This window comes from Cryptomeria japonica, chromosome 2 (genome assembly GCF_030272615.1).
Source record: "Cryptomeria japonica chromosome 2, Sugi_1.0, whole genome shotgun sequence".
NCBI lineage: Eukaryota > Viridiplantae > Streptophyta > Pinopsida > Cupressales > Cupressaceae > Cryptomeria > Cryptomeria japonica.
The window spans coordinates 15,466,072-15,489,064 of record NC_081406.1 but is presented as its reverse complement, the minus strand read 5'-3'; the positions used below and the strand labels follow the sequence as shown (position 1 = coordinate 15,489,064).

Here is a 22,993-nt window from a genome sequence, read left to right as displayed (position 1 = left end):
GCTATTCAATTTTGTGGAAAATTCAAGACAAGCATATATTCAACATCACATTTCTCCTAATGGCTAGCACTGTCAGATTCGAAGATAGACTCGGAGGAGGTGATGACTTCTCCGCATGGAAGTTCAGATTTCAGATGATTCTAAGAGAAAATAAAGTTGAATCATTTGTAAAAACTGAAACTACAGAACCTGAGACTGAACCTGACAAAGCAACTCGGATAGAGGGAAATGAAAAGGCCATCAAAATCATAGTTGATGGGGTGAGAAATAATATTATGCCCATCATAAGGAAACATGAAACGACCTACAACATGTTCAAAGCACTTAAAGATGCATTTGAGATATCCAATGCTAGTAGACACTTAGCTTTAAAGAGAGAAATAAATCATATAGCTATGATCAAAGGGGACTCAATCAATGCCTACTTCATGCGGATATCGGCCCTAAGGGATGAGCTAGCAACCCTTGGATATGAGATCCAAAGCAAAAAAATTAACACCCATTGCTCTAGATGGGTTGCCTAGTATATGGGAAACATTTGTCCAAGGCATCAGTGCAAGGGATAAATTTCCAATGTTTGAAAGGCTAAAGGCAGATTGTCTTCGAGAAGAATTAAGGTTAAATAAGAAAGGGATCAAACAAAAGAATAGAGATGAAGATCTTCAAGTCCTAAATACAAACTCCAACAAGAAAAGCAAGCAGAAACAATTTAGGAAGAGGAAAGGTCGTCATGGCAAGAACACCTTCAAGAAGGATCTTTCACAGATTCAATGTTACAGATGTGACAAATTCAGACACTATGTTGCCAAATGTCCGGAAAGAGCTAAACAACAAGCCACATTTGCCAAAGTAGGAAATCTAGAGGGGAAGATGACTCCGAGAAGTATGTACTCTACTCAGCACTTACAAACCAAGCATCAAACAAAGTTAACTCATGGGTGATCGACAGTGGCTCATCCAGACACATTACAAGGTTTAGAGAAGTGCTAGACTCCATTATAGATGAGAATGATGAGGAAGTGATTATCAGAGATGACTCCACACATCCAGTCAGAGGAATTAGAACCTGCACCATCAAACTAAAGTCAGACGTATCATTGCAACTTAAAGGAGTACTATATGTCTCAGGCATCAAGAGAAACCTAGTCTCCATATCAACAGTAGAGGATAATGGGTACAGAGTGACCTTCATGGACAACAGAGTGTTAGCTTGGCCAAAGATTTCATCTATCAAGAAAGCTAAAACCATTGGTCAAAGACAACGCTACTTGTATGAGTTGTGCACAGACCCCAACCTAGCCCTAATCCATGAAACTACAAATGCTAATGAAGTTTGGCATAGAAGACTAGGTCACCTGAATTTTAGAGTTTTATCATCAATGGGAAACCTTGTCATAGGCCTACCTAAGTTAAAGCAATATCATTCAGGGGCATGCAAGGGATGTGCCCTAGGTAAAAATGCTAAGGGTGTTTTTCAAAATAGTACTAGGAAAACAAGCAAAGTTCTAGAGTTAGTTCATTCTGATGTATGTGGACCTATGTCCATACCTTCTTTAGGGAGATTTTTGTATTATGTAATATTTGTTGATGACTGCTCTAGGAAAACTTGGATCTACTTTTTGAAATGTAAAGAATAAGAAGAGATCCTTAATAGGTTTAAAGAATTTAAATCACTAACAGAAAACTACTCAGGAAATAAAATCAAAACTTTAAGAACTGACAATGGGGGGGAATACACCTCAGATTTGTTTAAAGATTTTAGTAAAAATGTTGGGATTAAGAGGGAGCTTATTATACCTTATGATCCTCAACAAAATGGGTTAGCTGAGAGGAAAAATAAGACAATTGTAGAAGTTGCCAAAGCCATGATTCTTGATCAGAATCTACATACCAATCTTTGGGCAGAAGCAACCAGCATTGTTGTATATATACAAAATAGATGTCCTCACTCCCATCTTGAAGATAAAACCCCTGAAGAAGTCTTTACTAAAACAAAGCCAGTTATTAGCCACCTTAGAATATTTGGGTGTCCTGTCTATATTCATGCACCTAAGGAGAAAAGATTAAAATTAGAACCTTTTCGAAAAAGGGGAATACGTGTAGGATATAGTGAAACCTCCAAGGCCTACAGAATCTATATACCTGGTCAAAGGAATATTGAACTAAGTAGGGATGTAATCTTTGAAGAAGACTTAGCCTTCAAAAGGGCCCAAAGCTCAATAGAACCTAAAGTCTATGTCCCTACCCCTAGCATAGATGAAGACCCTTCTCCTAAGCTTCAGAGGGAGAGTCTTGAGGAAAATGAAATTGAAACTCAAAACCCACCTAGAGAAAATTTCAAGAAAAGACCACTATGGGCCACCAAAACTTTAGAAGAAGCTCAGAAGTATGTTGCCCCTTCAGGAACCTTCAGAGAAAGCAAAAGGCCTAGCAAACTTACCAACTATGTTGCTCTCATGAATGATCTTTCAAAATCTTAACCTACTAATGTATCAAATGCACTTAAACATCAAGTATGGAAGAATGCCATGTTTGAGGAATACTAGACCATTATGAAAAATGATGTTTGGGAGATTGTTCCTAGGCCAGCTAGAAAATCTGTTGTCACCTCAAAATGGCTCTTCAAAATCAAACATGTTGCAGATGACAGCATTGACAAACACAAGGCTAGATTCGTAGCCAAAGGGTTCTCACAAAAGGAAGGAATTGACTATGAAGAAACCTTTGCACCTGTAGCCAGATATACTTCAGTAAGAACAGTCTTAGCCATTGCAGCAGCAAAAGGATGGAAAGTACATCAGATGGATGTAAAGACAACATTTCTTAATGGAGAGATTGCACAAGAAGTATACCTAGAGCAACCTAAAGGGTTTGAGATTCATGATGTAGAATCTCATGTATGTAAACTCAAGAAAGCTCTTTATGGGCTCAAACAGGCTCCCAAGGCCTGGTATGAAATAATTGACACTTATCTCTCAAGGCTAGGCTTCTCAAAGAATGATGCAGATCCAAATCTCTACTATAAACAAGACAAAGGTGATATGTTGATATTGATTTCATATGTTGATGACTTGTTAATTACAGAGAAAAATCAACTCATAGATCAGTGTAAGAACGACCTTACTAAAGAATTTGACATGAAGGACTTGGGACTCCTTCATTACTTCCTAGGTCTAAAAGTATGGCAGAATTCTGATGGCATTATACTAAACCAAGGTAAATATACCTTGGACATTTTGAACAGATTTGGAATGCTAAATTGTAGACCCATGACCTCTCCAATGGAAACAAACCTTCATAAACTTAAGGAAGCACAACCCTCGGATCCTACTCTATACAGGCAAATGATGTGGTCCCTGATGTATCTGGTATATACGAGACCAAATATCTGTTATGTTGTTAATGCCTTGAGTCAGTTTATGTGTGAACCAAAGGAGATACACCTGGTAGCAGTAAAACATATCATGAGATACCTACAAGGTACCCTAAAACTTGGTCTCAAATATGAGAGAGTTGAACTAGATTTACACGGATTCACAGATTTAGATTGGGCTGGAAGTGTAACTGACAGAAAAAGCACCTCAAAATGTTGTTTCAGTTTAGGTTCAACCATGATATCCTGGATCAGCAGAAAACAGTCATCAGTAGCACAGAGTTCCACTGAGGCCGAATACATTGCAACCTCCATGGTTGCTCAAGAGGCAGTATGGCTTAGGAAGCTACTTGTGGGGTTATTTGGTGAACCAATGAAGCCTACAGTTATTCATTACGACAACCAAAGTTGTATAAAAATTTTAGTGAATCTGGTGTTTCATGACAGATCCAAACATATTGAGATTCCATATCATTATGTACGAGACATGGTAGATAGGAATGTGATCCAGTTGAAATACATTTGTACAGGAGATCAGACAGCAGATATTCTTACCAAACCACTTTCAAGGGTGACAGTTGATCACTTCTGAAAAGGTCTTAGTATGATTGAAATTTAACTTGCTTTGTACTCTTATACTTATTAAGATGTTTTATGTGTAAACTTCTTTGTCATGTTAGGACTTTTATGGGTTTAACCCCCTGTGTTCATGTCTAAGAGGTGAGGATCTCGTAGATAACGAACACTTGTATGTAGACATTATAAGGTGACGATCTTATGATGTTCAAACCAGTTATCATGTTGGATCTCTAGTATGCCATGGATGTGCCATGATTGTGTTGTGGTAAAACATTTAGATAAAATGTTAGTACACATACCACAACTTGGATAAGTTGAGAAGTTAACTATTCTCCTGTGCTTATTCTTAAAGTATTGTGTGTTTAGGCAATACTCATATCACGTGTTTAGGTGATATCTTGTCATCACAAGTTGATGTGATGAACGTTTGTATCACGCATTTAGGTGATACTTCATGTCATGTGCTTAGGTGATGTGATTTCCTGTATCAAATGATTGAAGATACTTCATGTCACATGTTTAGGTGATATGATCCCCTAGAGAGTCAGATTACGTAAGGAATACTGACCATCATTAGAAATGTGATGCTAGATATGTTGTCTTTTATTTATCTTACCTAGCTAAGAGGGAGTGTTGATACATGATAGCCTCCGTAAGATAAATGATTGAATGAGAGATAAATGAAGTCTCTCATTCAATCATTTATCTTATCGATAGACTATGATAAGTCTTCAGTTATCATTCCTTCATTTGATTATTATTCTTTGATATATATATATAATCTTGCTTGCAAATTCCGATCAACATCGAGTTCTTAACCATATGCATGTCGATCGGTATTAGTTAAACGTGATTATGGTTGAAGAGGTGCGATCAAGTAATATCTTGATCGGTCATGTCTAATAGACATGACCGGTCAAGGTATTGCTTGATCCTCCTTATTGGCATATATATATATATATATATATATATATATATATATATATATATATATATATATATATATATATATATATATATATATATATATATATATATCGGTAATTGTGAGAAGAACATCGAATTTTATAAATGCTCTTCCTCCATCTGCAAAATTCCAGATAAAATCATATTTATTATATTAAGAAATAACATATACTTGAATGAAAAATAACCTTGAATATAACTTGCATCTTGAATTGGAAATTGAATAACATTTACATTGCTAATCCAAGCTCTGGTTGTAACTCTACCGCTGCCATCAAAAGTAGAAAGTGTGAGCTTGTTGATTGCATATTTGAGATCATTAGTTTTGTTCCAAAGTTTATGATTATTCCAATTCTTATTATGATCTCTCTTCTGACTAATAAACCTGTCAAAGTTAAAGTGATCCTTAACTCTTTGTGGTAACCTATCCCACTCATCATGCATTGCCATGATATTGTCACCAAAAACCACGTCATCTCCAGCTTTGAAATCAACCTCATCTTCAGGTTCAGCTCTCACAAAAGTGGGGCGTGTGGGTCTATCGTATGTGCGCGTTAGTCACATGAGCTCCGGAGCGACCAACAATACTGCCATTCTCTTCTTGATTCTGATCATTACCTTTAGCTATGGAAAGTTGTTGTATGGCGGTAGTCAGCCGTCTACATGTTGTCCAGTTGCTATACCTCTCATGACCTCCCTTGCCTCGTTGTCATCATTATGTGTAGTGTTTCTGGTGGCTTCTTCATTCATGTCACCCATATTAATTCGGTTCTGGCCAATTTGATATTGTTTTCCTTGTAAACTGAATCTCCTGCGGGTATAAAACCTGTGATGCCCAAACTGTTGGTGATGCATATGAAATCCCCTAACCCTCCACGATGGCAGGATCAGAGCTCTGATACCACTGTGATGAACCCTTACTGGTTCAATTCTTCAATCTGTTGTAATTTAACATTTTTTTTGTTTTTTATTATTAGAGATGGTCTTTCAGAAATACATGAAATTAATCAACTAAAACAATAAACTGGAGAATTTAGAAGCATACCTGTAGGTCCTTAGCCAATTTATTGAAATTAAAAGATTCAAACCAACAATTTACAAAGTTCTGCTTTTTATTATGAAAACAATTCAGAACTACTCTTATTTAACAATAAGATGCCCAAACAGTAAGGAGATGGCACCAATAAATGAGCAAGTTGTGTATTTGGTAAAAGAGACTTCCAAACCACAAAAAATTACCAACAATAACAACTAGATATCCTACAACAAATATGCCTTGCAAGAAGCCAAATCTGCCTTCAATTTGATTCAATTTGACTTCTGCATGAAGCCAACCAAGCTGCAACAATTTGATTGATCTTTTACAATCTCAAAGCTACTGAATTTTGAAGAATGCACGCTCTCCAAAATAGGTCCAAACCCTAACCGCCATAGCCAAGTGCTCAAAGGAAATGTCAAATACTCAATATAAATTAATGAAGTCTAATTTCATCTTGGCCACCTAAATACCCAAAAGGTGCGATTTTCAGCAATTAGGGTTTTAAAAATAATAACTTGCTTTTAGGGTTCCCAACTTAACCCTAAAAGGGATGCCCAACTTAGGAGATATAGTATTTTCACTTAAATAAATTTAAATGATGCACTTTATGATTTTATTTTAATATTTCATTAAAACATTAATTGCTTGCGAGAACCACTTAAAAATTTATATCTCCTTCATTATCACTCAGAAACTGAATCCGTCAAAAGTTGGGGCCATGTCTATTTTTAGCAATTTTTCCCTAAAAAATAGGAAATCCTCATATGATGTCAAAAACTGAAGAAACGAAGACTGGAATTGAACTCAACACTGAACTAGAACAAATAGATTGACCACTCCTTAAGATACTGCATCACTGACCCCCTTATCCATACCTTGTTAGCCTACAAGGATCCAAAAATAGGCTAACTCCTCAAACCACTCCCTGTGACTAGGATGGGGACATTACATTATAGATAAAAAGTTGTTCCACATTTGTCATAAAACGAGCATACAAAGGGAAGATACCTAAAGAATGTAATATTTTATGTTGAGAGACACCTTCAAAGAAAAGGAAGTCATTCAAGGAAAATCACTTGTCGTACAAGAGCAAAGTCATCCATGGAGAAACTCTCCTAAAAAGAGTAATTTGTCTAAGACAACATAAAGCTACCAATAGATGGAAAGTTACCCAAAAGAGATACCCACTAACAAGAAGGAAGTTATCGTCTAACTTGCAACTACTTCCCAGTGGTAGTTGGTCAGGAAACATAGGCATACTCTAGTTTTAACGGTTCATAGAATTTTGAAAGCTTCCTGATGCATTTTTTTAGCAGAAAATGAAAGTCACCAAGATTGTTAGATTAAGCAAAAGTGAGCCAGTCAGCTATAGGACTCCAAACAAACAGTATAAATTAAATTTAGTTAAAATCTGTAATCATTTTGGATATACCTTCATAAATTAAACCTATTAACATTCTTGTATCACTATATAGCAAATAGTACATTATATTCAGATAAAAATGGTTGATCCACCGGTGCTGATTTTTACACAAAAATAAAACAGTGAGTATTTAGTAGAGAAGATTAGTCTTGATTTAAAATGACATGAAGCCAATTATATGCTATTTATAAAACATTGCAAACAAAATTAAACCTCCTGCTTCAAGTATGATAGTTGCACATAAAACATTGCAAATGAATTAAAATATTGGAATAAACGAATAACCATAATAGTTATACATCAGGACTCTAGATGTAAGAAAAATAAAGAACACACTAATCTAGATGTTTACAGCTGTATTCTCATACATTTTTTGCAACTAAACGACCTCAGAAATTGTATTCCTCTGAAAGTTTCAAGCGCTGCTTAATTTTAGGTAACAATGTACAGACTTATTCTAAAGGCACTAGAAATATAGTTGTACAGCTTCTGCTCTGCTAATTTAACAGAAAATAGCAGGTAGAGAATTATTCACATGATTGAACTGTTGACAGTTCAATGTTCTAGAATCCATAATTGGTTAGGATTTCTTGGAATATTTGGCCTTCTGGAAATTATAATCAGTTAAAGACTTGCACTTGAAACAAAACCAATCTTGTTCAGGTACTTCCTCTAAAGGAGGCTGGCAGCAGTCAATATGCATTGCAATACCACAGCCCCTCCCTTGTTCGTCCCCACAGAGAAGCATTACATCATCTCTGTCTACAGATCCACAGGCAGCACAGGTAATTTCTGAAACATGTTCATCCTTAACTTCTTCCCTCACTTTCATCTGTGCCCCACTATCTCCTTGGGGAGTCAACTGATGTATACTGTTAGACAATGCAGACTGAATATTCATTTCCATACTTTTCAATAACTTTTCAACTGCCCCGTGAGTGTTGAACAGGACATGCTTATCAAGAGGATAGGATGGCTTGCACACGTATTCAACTAAATAGTCAACCAAAACACAAGCAATATTGTGGCCCAGAAATTCTTGAATCCATATATCATCTCGAGAAATACCTGGGCTGATAACAGCAAAATGTACACCAGCGGCAAGGGATCGGGTGTATGGAGGACTAGTTGCTAAAATTAATCCACCACCTGCCTTCACCACACGTTTCAAAGTATCCTGCATATTATAGAATAATATGTTCATATCATTCAGGTCAATTATTCAAATTACTAATTGAATAAGTATTAAGAAATTATCTTTGTGAAAACTCCAAAAAAGCTTACCAAAGATGGAGCAATGCATTCTCCATAGACTATGATCCGAAAACCATGAAATGCACCATGACCAGTTTTTTCACGCAATAAACGCCATTTTCTAGGAGCTTCAAAACTGATTGTACCATCTTCATTCAAGCCGCTCTTGTGCCATTCATATTCTTGCTCATTAAGAAACCTTCCTGCTTGTTTGCTTGCAGTCAGATAGTCTGTTGTAAGTACCCACCTGCATAGCTTGCACCAATGATCACCAAAATATTAAACTTGAAAAACTTCCAAGAATAAAAGATATTGCTATTTTTATTTCTCTCCGATGATTCACAATATCTGAAATTCACAGTAGAATAATATTTCTAGAGTTTAAAATCAAATGGAGAAAAGAATACCTTCCAGCTGCAACAGCTGCAAAAAACTTTTCTGTTCTGCGAAGTGGCTCTGGAACCACTAAATGTGTAGCTTGATAAGACCAATTATGAGAATCTTTCAAAAGCTTCCCTCCTAAATTCTTTACTAACTGTTGAAATTCTTTTCTTTGTAGACGATGCCCACTCAATAAAAAGCATTTTGGCTCTGAACGAGAAACCATCACAGAGTTTTCCTGCTTGGCCACCTGATTAACATCTTTATCTTCCTTTACTGCACCATTTTCATAAGCCTGACGTGATCTTTTAGCAGCTTTAGTGGGTATCTCCCTCTTTGCAAGTTTTCCCCGTTTAACCTTGGGAGTTCTTTTCACAATAGATGCTTTTTGTTTTTTATCCTGCATGGAATCCGGAGGTTCTTCATCCATGCCCGATAAGTTTGTCTCATTTGTGTCTGTAATATTTGCAATGCTTTTGGAATTCTTTTTTTTAGAAGCTCCACTCTTTCCATTGGCAACAATTTTCCTTTTATTTTTAATCTGATTACTCTGGAGAGCCTTACCTACATTATTTTGTGGAGTTTCTAACTCAAAGTGCTTTACATCCTTTGTTTCAAGTACTGGCTTTTGTTCAAAATTGCCAGAGACTTGCCTATCATGATCGACGTCAAAGGTTCTACTGCTGTCCGGATATAAGTTTCTTGAATGTTGAGGCAAAGTTTTATTATCATTGCTCTGTTGAACATTTGATGCATATGATAACTTTCCCAGCCTAGTTTTTAAACTAAGCTGGTTAGTTGAATCAGGAGTTCCACGATTTGCAGTCCTAGGTGTTGACAAGATATCATTTTTCAGCAGTTCATTAGGACTTTCAACTTGAGAAACAGCTGCTCCAGACACTGAATCCATGCAATTATTAACTCTAACCTGAATCAAGGCAGCTTTATCCTTTTCTTCATCTTCAGCATCCTTTGGCATTGAATTAAACTTATCCACAATTTCAGAGAACTTTCCCTTTTTGGAAGAAGACCTTCCCCTTTTCTGAGGTATTTCACTTGTTGCTATAGCTTGAGGTTTTTCAGCCAAAATATTTGAGGAAATAATTTTTTGGTCAGAAATTGCTGTGGCACTGCTCCCTTCATTTAAGTGCTGTTGATGGTCATTTAAAGCATCGGACTTTAATTGAGCGGCATCAAAAATTAAGTCCGGAGAAACTTCATTATCTTCATCAGCAACAAGCTTTTCTTGAAGATTACAAGAAGTTCCAGTTCCATTTGGCATATTCAGATCAGTATGTTCTGCTCCCTCTTTCTTAGCATGAATATCAACATCCAATATAAGAGTTTTATCAACCACTGCTTTCTTGTTAGTTCCCTGGTTTCTACCTCTTTTTTTAGGCAAAACTGAGATGTCGTTTGTTGGTATAGACAGCAAAGTAGTACCATTGGGAGCTTTGGAAGGCAGGCTCCTAGAAGCATGTGATTGGGAGCACATCTTGAACCCTTTGTCTCCTTTATTGTTCATTTGACTCATCCCATCATCTAAGTTTTCTTTTTCCGCACTTAATTCCAATTTGTGCATTTCTTCATCACGACTTATTTCTGATCCCAAGGGCATTGTTTTGCCTATTGACATGACCATTCCACCTGACATTGTCTTCTTCTTCTTATTTGAAGCAAAACCTTTAGATTTATATTGCCTCTTCTCACCAACTGACGACTCATGTCGAGAATCAGCATTTGGTGTCACAAAGCCAGATGAAAGACCATTTGCACTTACAACATCACAAGATTTCTGTTCATTTCTATCTACACTGTCTGCTGGATTCCCAATTCCAAAATTGGAAACCCCATCATTTCCCAAGAGGATATTATTCTTAGAGACAAGAGATTGCTTTGAGATTTCTTCAGGAGGCCTCACAGTTTTCCCAGTGCCAAAAACATCATCAATGTTGCTTGAAATGTTAAACAAATTTGACCCAACATCAGTCATCATCACCTACACGATTTTTAATATTCAGACAAGGCTTAGCAACCAAAGTAATTAAAAAAGAAAAAAAAGTTTTAGATCACACAGACCTACCTTATTGAGCACTGAATCAGACCCAAGTGATAGGCCATCTTTACATGTCTGCATTTTGGTTTTTTCTGAAGTCTTTAATTGGCCATCTGCATTTATACTTCCACCCAGGTCAGTTTCAAAGTGCTGCTTCACTAAAGTAGCATTGGCAAGAACTTTCTTATCAACATTTGTTTCATTACCTTCTCTATCTCTTAGTTGGACATTGTCATCAGTATACCCACTACTAGATGGTACCAGCCTAGGGGATGCTTTATTTTCTACTGCCAGTAAACTTTTGACATCATCCTTGCTCGTTTCACCTAGAATATTTCTTACCTGTGCAGAGCCTACAGATCTTTCAATCCTGCCTGTTCTGGTCACATCAAAGGCCCTAACTGCTGATGCTGGAGAATTCTCCTGTGTCAAAACAACTCCTCCATTGTAATCTCTTTCCTTCTGCGCAACCAGTAACTTGATTCCTGTTCCTTCTTCCTGATATGGCACATATAAATCTATAGAAGGAGCTTCATTAAGATTCACCTCATTCGCTTTTCCATTCAAATCTCCATTCATTAAATCTTTCTTTTGAAACAAAGAGCCCAAGTCACACTTCGTTGAACCAGGCGTCACTTTACTCTGCACACCTATGATTTCCTTGTTTATATTTTGCTCCCCAACGCTATTTGCTTCAGCAAAAACTTTAGGCAGAGATTTTGGCATACTTAGCTTCTTTTTGTTTACCTGCAATGGCGTTGAGTTCAACGTTCCAAGTGACTTACGGGGGCTCCTAAAAAGGCTTCCAGGCTTAATGGTTTGCCTAGATGGAGTGGGGCTGCCAATTTTACCTACCCCATCATCTTCAGAATCCCCAGCCTCTGCCTCCAAAAGCTCAAGCTCCCATCCACTGTTGTGCAATACAAACAATAAAAAAGTAGAACAAAAACTAGATAGTGAATTGATGCGAAGAAAAACAAAAGCTTGATCTATAATTATCTCCAACATTTGATTTGGAATTGTTTGGCATGAGATAGACTGTAAATAAGCTTAAAGCTCTGAGATAGATTGTTAAGCATAACAAAAACGAACAGGAAACTTTAGTGTACCTGTAAGCTGCCCAAAGGCAGAAGAAGAAACACAAGATAGAAATATTCAAAAAGGATAATGCCATGTTATTTTTACATGTATTCCACATACTTTAATTTTAATGACTAGCATTTATCTGAAAGGAATGTACAACCTAGCAATCATATGATAAATTAATAAACTAGGATGAGCTCAAGTGGTAACAAGTATCGGACTTTCCATAATGAAGCCCCAAATCCAAATTCCAAGAGACATGTTATGGTGTCGAAATTGGATAAAATACCATATCCAACTTCCCCACTGTGTAATCCCAGCAAACGAAGCCAAGTGCAGGTCCCAGGGAAATTTAATCAAAAAAGATATCCTTCAGTCAGGGCAACCAACCATAGCTTATCCCAAAATACATGAGAAATATTTCTAAATAAAAATAAGATAAATAATATGATAAACATGTGGAAATGTGAATGAGAAAATTCACATACAAATTTTATAAGTACTCTATGTAATAAAACATTTGCATACTCACAAGCACTTCTTCTCTAATGGAATGGTACTGTCAAACTCTAGTTAAAAAGACTTCACCTAAAACATTTTCCACTCAAGCTATCAGTGATGTCTAAGTGACAAATTACTAATTGCATAGCAGGAGCTATGTAAACCCTAAGTTGCTGGTACAGGTACCGGTACAAGAACCCAGTATGTGGGTACAGAAAAAATAAATTGCCCTCGAGTATGTCCGTATATATGTATATGTATATACATAAATACATACACACACACACCTTTATATATATATATACACACTTCATCATTGATCAAATGCCAAATGCCAATTGTTAGTTCAGAATTCCAATATTATGTCATATGCCATATAATATATATCATATATGTCTAGGATACATAGTATAGGTATTCATAGTGCACAGTTAATTGATAAATAGTAAATATATTCAATCGAGTATATTAATAATTCATTATTTAAATTAAATATTTTAAAATAATAAATAATTAACAAAATAATCCAAATTTAGTAAAGACTATTATTAATTTTAAGCTAAGTTGCCGGTACGGGTACGGGCACTGGCACGGGTACGTGGGTACGGTACGCTGGCACAGCAATTGGGGGGGGGAGGGGGAGGGGGGCTGGGTACGTCCGTACAAAAAAAAGGTAAAAATCATAAATATATACATATATGCAGTCTAACAAGTAGAAACAAAGATTAAATTTAGAATCCCACATATCATCCATATGCTAAACAAAACTTGGAACTATCATATATGATTCATATGACTATAACAAAATTACAAATTTACTATAAGTCTAATCTACTATGAAATATCCATTTGTCAAACTTTGAATGTTATGATAGATATCAAATTCATTGTTCATTGGTTCAACAATAAAATAACACAACGAATAATCAGCAATACCATCATATGGGTCACTAGGAAGATCAAGATCAACATCATCATTGACATTAGATGATGTAGGTAGAGTACTGGAACCACATGCAGCCTCACTGCCACTTGCACTAGCAGCAAATTGGTTATCAGACTCCCTAGAAAGTAAAGATTGTGTGGCAGCTGAAAAATCCAAATCAGTTCGCTCTGGATCTACATCCCAAAATTTTGTGCTCCCATCCTTGTACTCATTTTGTTTATGAGTAAGAAAGCGCAAGTTTGAATGTACATAAACGAGCTCTTCCGCCTTACTTGCTGCCAATCAGTTGCGTTTCACTGAGTGGATAAAGGAGTATGTGCTCCAATTTCGCTCAGATGAAGAGGAACTAGCAACCTATTGAATAATTGACACAAAGTGAGAGGGAGACAATTATAAAATAGTTAAAAATATAAATTTAGAGAGCAATAAAAAATTAAGAAACTTACTTGCGATAAAACTTTGATTGCAAGAATTTGAAGGTTTGGTGATGTATGGCCATTGAGGTACCACCAAGCATGAGAATCCTTTTTATACTTGTCACGGAGAGCGGAAACACTTTGACCATTGGAGGCTACAAAATCAGCAAACTCACTTGTCATTAAATCCTCCATTTCAGAATCGGGGAAGAGTTTAGTAAGTGTTGTCCTACACACTTCACTGACTTCTGAATCTCTATATGGTGGTACCCTTGATGGCTTAGCAAGCATTTCATCACTATAAAATTTGGGAGTCAATGCAAATGCAAGAAGATGTAGTGGGGTGGTCATTTTGTTCCACCACTAAACACAAATTGACTGAACCTCTTTGAAGAAAGTTTCTTTGGGATCTTGCTCTTTTGCATTGATGATGGCTTTCATTTTCTCAATCATTGAGTCAATGCCATCATATACCTCTCCCAAACACGGGTGATCCATGTCAGTATAACGGATCATACTCATGATGGGCTCAGTGAAACTCAAAAGATATTCCACTCGATTCCACTCGATCCCACCAAGTGTCATCTTCTAATGTTGCCCTTTCAGTATTGGATTGCCTCCATAGGGACCAACTTTGACTAATTACCATGCTAGCAAGTGGTTGTCGCACCTTCACAAGTCGCCTCAAGACGATTGTGTTGGATGCAAATCGAGTCTCAGAAACCTATTCAAAAATTAAAATTAAAATTAGAATACAAAGAAGACATGATAAAAATAAATAAAAATTAATGATTACCAAAGTGAAATGTAGATTTTAAAAATTGAAATGTTTCAATTACCTTTAGCAACTCCAACTGTGAAAATGATCTGAAAATGATCTGTGACATGTTATGGTTTGTGATGAACATTTGGATATCTTTAGCCTCAACATAAATTTGTTTGATCCAATGTATTTTCTTGCCTATCTTTTGTAGCATGAGGTTGAGAGAGTGGACAACACAAGGTGTCCAAAATATGTGTTCAAACCGTGTCTCAATCAACATACCTGCAGCTCTACAATTCTTTGCATTGACCGTTATTACTTGGACAACATTTTGAGGTCCTCTTGGTGTACGTTTTATCATATACCCAACATTAGAATAAAATACCCAAGGATACTCTATCCTCTCTTGAAAAACCACCACTTATGCTAAAAGGTTGCAAGAAGACTATATGGTGATTCCAAGGTTTCTTTGGTCAAGTCTTGACGTGTGGATAAGCTCAATGGGCATTGTGATATGCTGGTAATACACAAAGGGACTTAAGCTTGGCTCGTTCAATTCACAATGGACGTTTATCATTTGTGGGTTTTGGATTGTGGACTTCAAGAAAACTGAAAAGGAGACATGGTTTAGAAATTCTAATCTATTCCTAAGAATTCAAGAGACGGTAAAGATTGGGTGAAACTAATAACAACACTTTGTTTCGCCACACTTAGGACAACTACGCAAAGCATATGCAATCTTCTAATGTTGTGCTCAAGATTTTTACACTTACGAATAACACCAACAATTGAACAATATTACTCAAAGTAGAAGTTAAGCATCCACATCAAAAGCTCAGGCTAACTTTACATATCGAATGAAAATCATCCATCCAACAAAAGTATGAGCAAAAAGTTTCACCAATCTAAACTATCAAATCCTTCATTCTTCTAACATACATGAAATAAAATCTAAACTATGATGAGGGATAAGAACCATGCCAACTCCAAAATAAAAGAGGTAATCACCATCAATTCGAACAATGCATTACTTATTACTTTGGCAATTGTATGCAACAATTGTTTATCTCAACATGTTTTGCAACATGCTCCCATGATTTACAAATGAAGAGTGAGTTCAATTTATAGGCTCCCCAATTACAATTAAATGGCCAAGATTGATTTCTAATCAACGGCCGAGATTAAAACAACCTAACTCTAATTAGAGTTTCCTAAAATAGATCAAATATCCGTCGGATGAGAGACAAGTGGCAAAAGATGTTATTTTTAGGATTGCACCCCCTTCTGCTGTTGAGAAGTAGTGTGTTCAATGAACCTTGACATGTTGACTTGAATTCCCCAATCTGTGTTGAAAAATTTGCCTAAGTATGGAAATTTGTCTGGAATACTCTTCTTGCCGCCAATTTATGTTACACGTGGGAGCTTGTCTTTGACTCTTCAGAAATGAAATCCTTCAAGAAATCTGGAATTTTTTTCCATACTTTCGCCGAGTCTGAAGACTTTTCTTTCTTGATGCTCGGAAACTCTTTCAGGTGCCTTGAATTTGGAGAAGAATTTGATTCATCTCCTCTTTATTTTCTTCTTTCTTCATGTTTCCTATCCAACATTCAGTCAAAATTTGATTCTTTTGGTTGTGGAAAATTCCACACTTAGCCATTTTACATGTATCAAACCTTTATCCACCCGTTCGTTTGATTGACCCTTGATTTCATGTGCTTGTCAAATTTATTTTCCTACTCGATTGTTGGTCTGATTTCATGTGAATTTGTTAAAATTAGTCTTTCCTCATAGCGTGTCGGCTTGATGGTCTTCTTGTCTAATGGATCAAATTTGAGGTCCCTTATCCGACATCTTCACATATTTCATTTATGCCTTGGACAAATTCATGTCTAAGTTTGATCAGCTTGCTTGGACAATTTTCAGTCTTGTCTTATGTCTTGACTGTGAATGTGCCAATTTATGTTTTCTCCCTCTTGGGCTGTCTTAAACCAGGAACTTGAATGTGTCTGACATATTAAGGTTTGTGTCTTGGAACAAATTTGTGTCAGTCTTTATGTCTTGGCATGCTTCATGTCAATTGGCTTGTCCTTGGACTTGGAATATTCTTGGACAATCATCCTTCATTTTTGATGGATCGGAAAAGTTCGAATAGTCATATGTCCTCTTGTCTTTGGCACATTTCGGAAATATAATCAGACAATTTGTCTTGCTCTTTGTCATGTCATCTTGGCAAGCTTCGGAAGTATGATCGAGCAAATTGTCTTCCAATTTGTCAGGCCATCTTGTTCTTGGGAAGAAAAATTTCATGCTTTGGATTGTTTGGCAGCTTGAAGGCTTTCCTCTTGGCAGGGCGAAGTTCACATATCCTTGGACAATTTTTTATTTGCTCAAATTTTGTGCTTAGTTTCTTTGGACAAAATCTTTGGACATGTCTTATTCCTCAGCAAATTTTGGATGACTTTCTTCCTTGGATATAAAAGGGCAGACTTTCCACATCTTTGGACAGATTTTGGTTGATGCTTCACTTCAAACTTGGAAGGTTATCACATGTATATCAGATATAAACAATCTTCCTCTTCCAAGGAGGGTTTGGAAATGATTAAAACTTCCTTGTTGACCATGATAGCAGCAGTTTGACAATGTGAATTTAGATTACTATTTTTTTGACAGGGCAGAATTTATTCTTCCTCGGGCAAGTCCACTTTCAATTTGCTGTCTTGGACAATCTTGGATGAATTTTATTTTTTGGCAGATTTGAAAGATTTCTGAGAAATCTATGTGCAGATTTGAATTCTTTTCCCAAGGTAAATTCAAGGATGATCAATGGTGAACTCAGAATTTTATCAGCAAACCTTGGTGATGGCGAACTTGAACCTTTTGAATGTCCCTTTCAAACCCTTGGACCTGCTTTATTCTTCCTTTTGGAGATGTTCAAGGTAGAATTTTCTCCTTCAAACTGTTATCAATGGCGAATTTAAGGAGAATATCGAACTTATTTTATCCAAACCCTTGATTTGGCTTTATTTCTCGTCCAAATTCTTCTGAAAATTTGATAATCTAGTTGGATTTTGGAGCTGCTTCCTCTGAAGAATTTGAATTTTTTTTTTCTTCAAACCCTTGAATTTATTTTACTTCTGCAAAGGTAATCTGATAATATGATCAAAGTTTGGCATGAATCTAATAATCTTTATGCCTGAGAGCTGTTCACTTTGATTTCCAAACCTGTAGACATGGCAGATTTTGAAGTTGGATAATCTGATCATGCATTGAAGCAACTAGCTTCTTTCAACTTTGGCGAATTTTGACAAAGTTTTGATGCTTCCTTCTTTGCTATACAAACTTCTTCTTGGCAAACAAAGTATTAATGAATGGGCAGCATGTGTTTATAGCTTCTTAGCAATTTCTAGAAGCTTTGTGTTTTATTCTATCTTTAGAAAATTGAAACCCTTTGCCTTCTTCTAGTAGGAAGCTTGGAAGATTCTCAAAAATTAGAAAATTTATTGTTTTATCCTCCCTCTAAGAAGTTGGAATTTATCCTTAGAAGCTTCCATCATGTTTTAGAAAGTTTTATTTGTTTTAAATCTCCTTCTAGAAATTCAAATTTGAGGAAGGCATGCCACAATTTTTTATTTTTTATTTTTATTTTTAAATTTTAAATCACTTTAATTGCCAAGTCATCTTACTTGCCATTTTTAATTCTCTTGGAATGCCATATCATCTTTTATTGCCAACTAGGAAATTTATATATATATTTTTTTTAATCTATGCCATCTTCAAGTGGGCCCTGCATTCTTTCTCAAGCTTTGGTGAATTTTGCACATCTTCCTTATGCCATGTTTTTAAAGTGGACTTGGAAAGAATTTCTAGCTTGGACATGAGGTGCACTTTAAAAATTGTCAAACATTTTTGGTGCATGAATAAGCTTAACCTTAGGCAGGAATTAAGTAACCCTTGCCACGAGTTAGTTAACCCTCGGTAGGAGTTTAATATTTGTCGGACAATTTTTCTTGGACAATTTTTAAATTGATCCCGCTCAAATTTCTTCCACATTTTAACTGATCGTCTACCATTCTACCCTTGAACCTTGTTGAACTTGTCTGCCATTTTTATTTCTTCAACCTGGACGAAATTTTCGATGTGCCATTCCACTTGCCTTCTTTTGACTTGGTCAACAGTGCTCATGCCATGTTCATACCTTGCTGGTTCATTTGGACAAAAACCCTAATCTGGATTTCCATTTTGCTTTTTGCACTTGGAGACCTCATTTTTGAAATCTGAGAACATGGGTAGGAATAATTCGGCATGGAAATCAAAACCCTAATCTCATAAAAAAGCAAAATTTTCAAACCCTTGCTTTTTACACTTAGAAGCAAAAAATTTCGAATCTGAAGACATGGGTAGGATTAGAATGACCTAAAGAACAAAACACTAATCCCGAGGTAAGATTTTCAAATTCCGACAAAATGGGTAGTAATAAAATAGCTCAAAGAACAAAACCCAGATGCCAGTTTTTAAAAAGCAGAAAAAAAGCAAAAATTTCTAAAAATAGCAGGTTGTCAGAAATGACTCAAAGCAATTGCGATTTTTGTCCTTCAAACCTTCTGAACACTTCGGCAGCATTCAAATTCACTTCTAAGCATAAATTCTCAATCTGGCTTGGGATGAATTCTCAAAAACTCTAACTCATTGTAAAAAGACTGGTGATTAGCAGATGCAACGCCAAAACAGAACCCTAAAACCAAAAAAATAGGGGGTCCCCATTTGCAATGGGGCGATGTGTGAAATAGGTCACAACAGGTCCCACATCCTGAATGCATTGTATAAGGATGTTAGCAATAAATTGTGCATCCTTCACCTGTCCCTCACAATCCACAGCTTTCAGAAACGTTGCCCCTTTAGGGCACACTGCAATTACATTAATTAATGGCCGATTTTTGGTATCCTTCCATCCATCTGAAATGATGGACACCCCTGTTTGTTTCCACGAATTTCTAATGGGAGCCAATACATTGTCTATGTTTTTTATCTCCTTTGCTAGTAAGGTGCTACGCACCTTCTCATAACCTGGCCCTGTGTACCCTTGTGGAGCCTCATTTACCTTTCTCAACATATCCTGCCAATATGGTGATCGTACCACATTAAATGACAAACTGTTTGCATATAGACATCTTCCAACCAATTGATCTGCAATCTCTCTAGCATCATTCTTAAATGCTCTCTCTAATGGTCCCCTGCTTCTCTTCACAATAACAGGTTCTTCACTAATTGGGTCCAAGAATGGGTGGCTCTCTACCATGATATCAGGAAAAACGCTATAAGATGGAGAAGTAGGGGGCCTCTTTGATCTATTTCCTCTTCCTGTCAACAAAGGATGGTTTGAGGCACGACCAACTCTTGCATCTGCTTCCTCTTGCTCTCTAATATATCCTGCTATTTCTTGAGGTGACATCCCATTTCCATCCTTTCCTAGACATGGTTTGATTCCTTGTTGGGGAATGGCACAAAAATGGGCTTTGACACGACTGTAGGAGCTAGTTTTTTTCACACTACAGAAGTTGCATATCCAATTAAATGTTCCACCACCTTTTACTTGGTTTATTATTTTGACATATTTCCATAAAGGTGAATTTGGGTCAGTTTTGAAAGTCCGTTGAGGAGTAGAGCTTTGAGGAGTAGAGCTAGTAGTCATTGCCATTATGATTTCTACAACAAATTAAAAAATAATTATTAATATTTAATATTAAACAATAGATTATAAATGTTAAATATATAAAATTAAATTTAATAATTTATTTAAAATGAAAGTGAAATTATTATAATTATGAAAGTAATAACAACATTTAATTTTTTACAAACTTCTAAATTACACAATAAGTAATTAAAATATACCTATTCAAAATTTTAAAATAAATTAAATAATAAAACTATTTTGCGAGTTAATAATTTATTAATTATTATTATTTTAAATATGAATATTTTAAAAAATAGTTTTATTATTTAAAATTAAAAATAGAAAATTATATTTTTTAATTTTTATTAGTTTGTTTGTTTTAACTTTTCATTTAACAAACTATTAACATAAACAAACTATAATAAAAATTTAAAATTTAACAAACTTTTCCTACCTACAGCAGAAGCCCAAAGGAATGGGGGATGGCAGAGGGTTGTCGCCCTCTGTAGTGACACCTCTATGCCTTCGCGTCTATCGTGGCACCTCCCGTCGCCTCCTCTATTGTGCCTTAGCACCTCCCGTCGCACCTTCCGTCTCCTCCTCTATTGTGCCTTCACGCTTCTCGTTGCCTCCTCCTTCGTTTTCACTGTGCGTGGCGTGGAAGGAATGTTTTTTTAACTTTAGGGTTTAAAACGTTAAACAACACGATTCCACCCATGAAAAAAACCCTCAAAATTTGTGCACGATGCAGATTCATCAAAAAAACCCTATGGAATGGCCACGTCTACATCGGATGCGTCGGGATTCGTGACTAAAAAAGCAGGTACGTTTCAAGTGCCAAAAAACAGTACCCTGTCCGAATCCACAGGGATTCCAGGTCGAATCCGAATCCGATACGTATCGTATCCAGATTTAGGGGAAAACTGTGAAGTACCGGTAACTTAGATTTTAAGTAACCATAGAAAATTATATTGTATATCAAATTTAATAATGATCATAAAATCGAACACAAGGCTCTATTATTAATTATAACAATTTATTTGAATACTAAAAGTCTAGATATATTCAATTTGATAAATAGATAATTAATAATCTAAATTGTCTTCGGACATGTAGTGTTGCGGTTTAAACACTTCGTTGGTGAAGCGGCCACCAAGGTTCAAATCACTGCGAGGCCATTGTGCTCGCAAGGCCTTGTGCCTTCGCTGGGCCATTGTGCTCGTGGATTTCAACAAGTGAAGTGTGGGGATGAGGTCCCCCGTTTGTGGCCTCACCAGTTTATAGCTCCGGGTCAAAAGCATTCGCGTGGAGCTGGAGGGCGTGTCATGCCAGCGTCACCGATCACGTTAAAAAGTTTACCAAGCATAGTTTTAAAAAACAAAAAATTAATACTCTAAATTAAATACTTTAAGATATTAAGTTTTAATATTCTGAAATTTAAAAAAATGTTGACTCATTTTAAATATACTTTTAGTTGGGAAGGACTGGAATCGAGACCTGCACCGCTCACCATATAGGAGAGAATGGTAGTAAAGCATCTTGATTCATTCAACTCATGTGGGAGAGGACCAATATATCGTGAGGTTGAACAGACTTTCCTCGACATAGTGGGGGTTCTCTGCTCAGACAACGCCAGGTCGAACGTTGTCTCTAGCTTGAATGGTCAGCTCCCAAAGCAAGTGTTGGACATGCCCTCAGGAGCTCATCCATTGTGTTGCACTCCCCTACCTATTTCACAACTTCAACAACTACACAAACATCGCCATTGGGGAAAAAGGAGAGTCTCCAACAAAACAGAAAAACCTAAAACTCTTAACAATTTTGCCGTACAAATTTTAGGCGAACTAATACAATAAAGAATGAGATCTGCTTCATTTAAATGTATACCCTTTGGGTTTCTCCTGCACATACCCTTTTCATCTTTGAAAGAGCAATTAGTGAAAGGAATAAACATTATGCAAGGCATATTCTTGGCAACATAGCCAAACAAACTTCACCCATTTTTTATTTGACTAGTTTTTTCTAATAAATTAAAATGGACTTTAGTCTCTACTATGGTTACAAGGGAGCAACAACATTCCTTAATTCACGCCATAAGTCTTTGACATTATTATTTTAATATTGAACAATGAATGTTTATCAGAACATTCAAGTTTGTCTAATTAATATTTATTACGCATTTTTACTTTTTATGGTTGTTTTGTTTATGCCATTATGATAGCATGTTATGGGGTAATCTGAACTTAATTCCTGCTTTTAGGCTGCAAATATGTAAATATTTATTAATTCATATGTTTCTGTATAGAAAATCCTAGCCTCCAAAAACATTTGCCAACAATGTATATCAAACCTGCAAACCTGAATGAACCAGCTACTTAGATAAAAACACATGGAAGTCCAATAGCTAATGACAAAAAAACGAGTACTGAGCATCAGATGTGGAACTTAACATAATTGAGACCATATTTTTTCCAAATTAAACACTCAATCTTAACAGCCATGTTCTGATATATTCAAGTAGACACCTTGTTGTTACATAATT

The 22,993-nt window shown here is 36.1% G+C and overlaps 1 protein-coding gene across 4 annotated transcripts in view; it reads right to left on the bottom strand.

The window, feature by feature from the left end:
- Nucleotides 1-7,614: 7,614 nt before the first annotated feature.
- LOC131035391 (BRCT domain-containing protein At4g02110) overlaps nt 7,615-22,993 on the bottom strand; it is an 86,111-nt gene continuing 70,732 nt past the window's right edge. For 2 of the 4 annotated variants that reach the window (XM_057967087.2, XM_057967086.2), the window contains exons 9-12: nt 11,099-11,981; nt 9,042-11,014; nt 8,665-8,881; nt 7,615-8,557 (exon numbers count right to left, since the gene is read on the bottom strand). In XM_057967087.2, the coding sequence (XP_057823070.2) occupies nt 7,961-8,557; nt 8,665-8,881; nt 9,042-11,014; nt 11,099-11,981 (3,670 nt within the window). In that variant the 3' untranslated portion in view covers nt 7,615-7,960. The remainder of the gene's footprint in view (nt 8,558-8,664; nt 8,882-9,041; nt 11,015-11,098; nt 11,982-22,993) is intronic. The other 2 variants (XM_057967088.2, XM_057967089.2) reach the window with 2 other exon arrangements.